Source organism: Eimeria maxima, genomic scaffold (assembly GCF_000499605.1).
Source record: "Eimeria maxima Weybridge genomic scaffold, Emw_scaff815, whole genome shotgun sequence".
NCBI classification, from domain to species: domain Eukaryota; phylum Apicomplexa; class Conoidasida; order Eucoccidiorida; family Eimeriidae; genus Eimeria; species Eimeria maxima.
The window spans coordinates 10001-14369 of record NW_013563991.1 but is presented as its reverse complement, the minus strand read 5'-3'; the positions used below and the strand labels follow the sequence as shown (position 1 = coordinate 14369).

Sequence of the window (4369 nt, the reverse complement as noted above, 5' to 3'; positions counted from 1 at the left end):
TTTTTTTTTTTTTTTTTTTTTTTTTTTTTTTTTTTTCTATGTTGCACGCTGTCTCCTTATATAATAGATAGAGAGAGGGAAGAATTCCCTTATCCAAATGTGAGGGACTGTCCCTCAGGTGTCTCCTCAGCTCCCCCTAATTATACACACAAAGGTTCGAGTGCATGCAGGCAACTGCAGCAGCATATTGTAAGGCAGCAGCAAATTTCCTTAAGAAACAAAGTGGGTAAGAATTTCCTTATATATATAAGACATATAAGAAAAAAGATAAAAAAAAAGAAGAAATAATTAACAATAAAAAAGAAATAAATATATAAATTATAAATTCAATGAAATATACAGACAAATATAATAAAAAAAAGGAAAATAATGATGGGCTTTATAAGGGGGCCCTCCTATGAGCGTTGGAGGCATGCTGCTGCTGCTGCTGCTGCTGCTGCTGCTGCTGCTGCTGTAGGCTTTCTGTGTTGTTGTGCTGCAGCTACCTATTAAACCTTTATATAAATATATTTTTATAATTCTTTTTTATATATAAATTTAATTATTTTATATTTATTGAATATAAATTGAGGCAAAGAATCTGTGTGCAGCTTACTGCCGCTAGACGCCTGCTGGAGCAGCAGCAGCAGCAGCAGCAGCAGCAGAAAAGGCTGCCTCGAGCTGCAGCCGCTACTGCTGCTGCTGCTGCTGCTGCTCTCAAGACTTTCTATATTACCCTTTCTTTTAATAGAGATGTTGCCTCTCTAAACAAAAGAAATAATTGCCTTCTTCTTACCTAGAGATAAGCTGCTCCTACAGCTGTTCTACCGCTGCAGCAGCAGCAGCAGCAGCAGCAGCAGCAGCAGCAGCAGCAGAACAATAATATATATACCAGCAGCAGCAGCAACAACAACAACACACTCTACTGGAGGTTGTGGTGTTCTTTCTCCCTTTCTTCTGTTCCTCTTTGACAAGAATCGTAAACCCTAGCTGCAGCCCTCCGCCATAAACCCTAAACCCTAAACCCTAAACCCTCAAGATGTCGGAGACGCAAGTTGCACCCAGTCGCATGTGCGCAAGTTTCAATGCCTCTACTGCTGCTGCTGCAAAGGCTGAAGCAGCAGGAGCTGCTGCCGCTGCTGCTGCGACCGGGGATGGCTGCTGCTGCTGCTGCTGCTGCTGCTACGGTCGCGCTGCTGCCGCTGCAGTTACCGTTGCTGCAGGGGTTCGGTGTTGCTTGACGAGCTGCTGCTGCAGCTAGGGGACCTGTTGCTGTTGCTGCTGCTGCTGTTGCTGTTTCTGCTGCTGCTGCTGTCCAGTGTGTTTAGTGGCATGGCTTTGCTATTGCCTGGACATTTCCTGTTGCTGCTGTTAATGCTGCTGTGCTGCTGCTGCTGCTGCTGCTGCTGCTGCTGCAGGACACTGCAGATAGCGAAGCAGAAGAAGAAAGGAGCTGCTCAAGGTTATCAACTCCTCAAGAAGAAGAGCGATGCTCTCTCTGCTCGCTTCCGTGGCATGCTAAAGGAAATAGTCAAGGCAAGGGTTTAGGGTTTAGGGTTTAGGGTTTGGGGTTTAGGGTTTAGGGTTTAGGCTCTGTTGCTGAGAGTGTAGGGTTTAGGGTTTAGTGTGTATGCGGAGGTATGATGAAGTGTGTGGGGTTTAAATAATGTAGCCAAGAGTGTGTGTGTGGGGTTTAGGGTTTAGGGTTTGAGGGTTTAGGGTTTAGGGTTTAGGGTTTACGTTATTTCTTCAGACAAAACTGTCAATAGGAGACAACATTAATGAGGCACACTTCTCTCTAGCTAAGGCCTCTTGGGCAGGAGGCAGTGACTTGCGTGGACAGCTTATGCAGGTGTGTGTGTCCAAGGGTTTAGGGTTTAGGGTTTAGGGTTTAGGGTTTAGGGTTTAGGGTTTAGGTTTTTAACCTTTCCATGCCAACCACGAGGATGCAAAACCACCAAAAAATTGCGGATTATCTGCTTATACTTCTCTTCCCCTCCTACACCAGCCTAATATAGATTAGGGTTTAGGGTTTAGGGTTTAGGGTTTATGTTGTCTATATACAGCGTATAAAACGTCCTGCAGTATTTGTGACGGCTGCCTATGATAATGTTGCGGGAGTTCGATTGCCCGTCTTCCAAATCACTACAGACCCTACTGTTGATAGTGCGTCTCTTTTTTTTTTTTTTTTTTGTCTCTTTTTTTGTCTCCTTTTTGTCTCCTTTTTTGTCTCCTTTTTGTCTCCTTTTTCTCGCGGCAGTCTCCTGTGTATTGTTTGTTGCCTCTTTTGTCTCTTTGTGTCTTCTTCTTCTTCCTCTCCCTCTAATTGCTCTTTGTCCTCTCTTTGCCTTGTCCCAGTAGTATTTTAGGGTTTAGGGTTTAGGGTTTAGGGTTTAGGGTTTAGGGTTTAGTGTTTATGCAGTCCTTAAGAATATAAATCTGTCTGCTGGTGGTCATGTTATTCTTGCGGCAAGAGATAAGTACCAAGAAGCACTTGCTGAGCTTGTTAAGTTAGCCTCCCTTCAGGTACACCTATAAACCCTAAACCCTAAACCCTAATTCCTAAACCCTAAACCCTAAACACCAGATAGTTGTTATGTAGAGATATGCCATCAAACCCTTGAACCAGTCAACCAGTCCTTGGGGTTTACAACGCTTGTGCATGGGAAGGAGCTCCGCTGTCGCTTGTTGACTGGGGTTTAGGGTTTAGGGTTTAGGGTTTAGGGTTTGCTGGTGTCTGCTTCTGCAGACGGCTTTCTTTACGTTGGATGCGGAGATAAAAATGACCAACAGACGTGTCAATGCACTCAACAACGTAAGCCCAAGGGTTTAGGGTTTAGGGTTTAGGGTTTAGGGTTTAGGGTTTAGGGTGTCGTCGCGAAGGATTCATGTGCCTTGTGAAGCTGTTTGAAGGTTCTTCTCTTCAACGGCTTGATATCCGAGTTAGGGTTTAGGGTTTAGGGTTTAGGGTTTATCGCCTAGGGTTTAGGGTTTAGGGTTTAGGGTTTGCATGCAGGTGGTTCTGCCTAAGCTGGATAGAAGTATAACATACATCACCAAAGAATTAGATGAGATGGAGCGTGAGGAATTCTTCAGGTACAAATATATTAGGGTTTAGGGTTTAGGGTTTAGGGTTTAGGGTTTAGGGTTTAGATACCCTAGACTCTGTAGGAGATAGAAATGAGGGTTTGGGGTGTGGAGGTTGCATCTCTTCTTCTTTCTTAACTATGCCTAGGCAAGTTCCTTGCCTCCTTTGCGTTGGGGTTTAGGGTTTAGGGTTTAGGGTTTAGGGTTTGTGCGTTGCAGACTAAAGAAGATCCAGGAGAAGAAGAAGGTAGCTAGGGAGGCAGAGCAGCAGGCAATGGAGGAGGCAGCAAAAGCCATAGGTAAGTGTTCAATACAAACACTTATTTAGGGTTTAGGGTTTAGGGTTTAGGGCTCAGGCAGCAGCAGCAAGATGTGTTGTTTTTTTTTCCTGCAGAGGCAGAGGCAGGCCCATCGTCAATACTGGCGGACGATGAGGACGATCTCCTCTTCTAAGCAGCAGCAGTAGCAGCAGCAGCTGCAGCAGCAGCAGCAGCAGCAGCAGCAGCAGCAGCAGCGGCTTCTTCTGCACCGATACATCTAGCAGCAGCAGCAACTATGTTGTACGCTGCTTCCTTGCTGCAGCAGCAGCAGCTGCGTTGCTGCTGCTGTGTTTTTTTCTATATCCGCATTGGGGTCCCCCAGAGGACGATTTGCTGCTGCTGCTGCTGCTGCTGCAGCTACAGCAAATCACTGTGCATGCATCATGCATGCATATATGCATGAATGGTTTGTTGCTGCAGCAGCAGCAGCAGCAGCAGATCGTGCATGCAGGGACAGTGCAGAGCCTGGACGTGGCCTGTGCTGCATCTTAGCTGCTGCTGCTGCAGTGTAGAGATGTGCTGCTGCAGCAGCTTTGCTGCCGCCGCATGCATGCTGCAGCAGCTGTAGTAAGGGCGGGCCTGCTCTAATGGGCCCTTAAGAGAGTCTCCTGTGTCTTCTGCTGCTGCTTGCTGCGGCAGCTGCTGCAGCAGCTGCTGCAGCAGGCAGAGCTTCAGCTGTATAGACACCGCAGCTGTTGCTGCAAAAGGAGACACTGCAACTGCTGCTGGCTATCCGCTGCAGCTAAAGGCCACTGCTGCAGCAGCAACTGGTGCAGCAGCACCAGCAGCATCTGCTGCTTGAATTCACTAGGTAGTGCTGCTCCTTATGCCCCGAAAGGGAAGGAGGAGACAGCAGCAGCAGCAGCAGCAGCAGCAGCAGCAGCAGAGGCAGCAATTGCACGTTTGCAATGACATCAGACAGACACAGAGTTGCTGCAGCTGTGAGTAACGTGCTGCAGCAAGACAGCAGCAGCAGCAGCAGC

The 4369-nt window shown here is 47.1% G+C and overlaps 1 protein-coding gene across 1 annotated transcript; it reads left to right on the top strand.

Moving 5' to 3' along the window:
- Nucleotides 1–1018: 1018 nt before the first annotated feature.
- Nucleotides 1019–3519, top strand: EMWEY_00043720 (vacuolar ATP synthase subunit d, putative; the record flags this gene model as incomplete). Its single annotated transcript, XM_013478999.1, has 9 exons — nt 1019–1050; nt 1398–1521; nt 1733–1831; nt 2046–2145; nt 2402–2505; nt 2729–2794; nt 2996–3075; nt 3286–3365; nt 3461–3519. The coding sequence occupies 9 exons, from the start codon at nt 1019–1021 to the stop codon at nt 3517–3519; spliced, it is 744 nt and encodes a 247-aa protein (XP_013334453.1).
- Between the last annotated feature and the right edge of the window lie 850 nt (nt 3520–4369).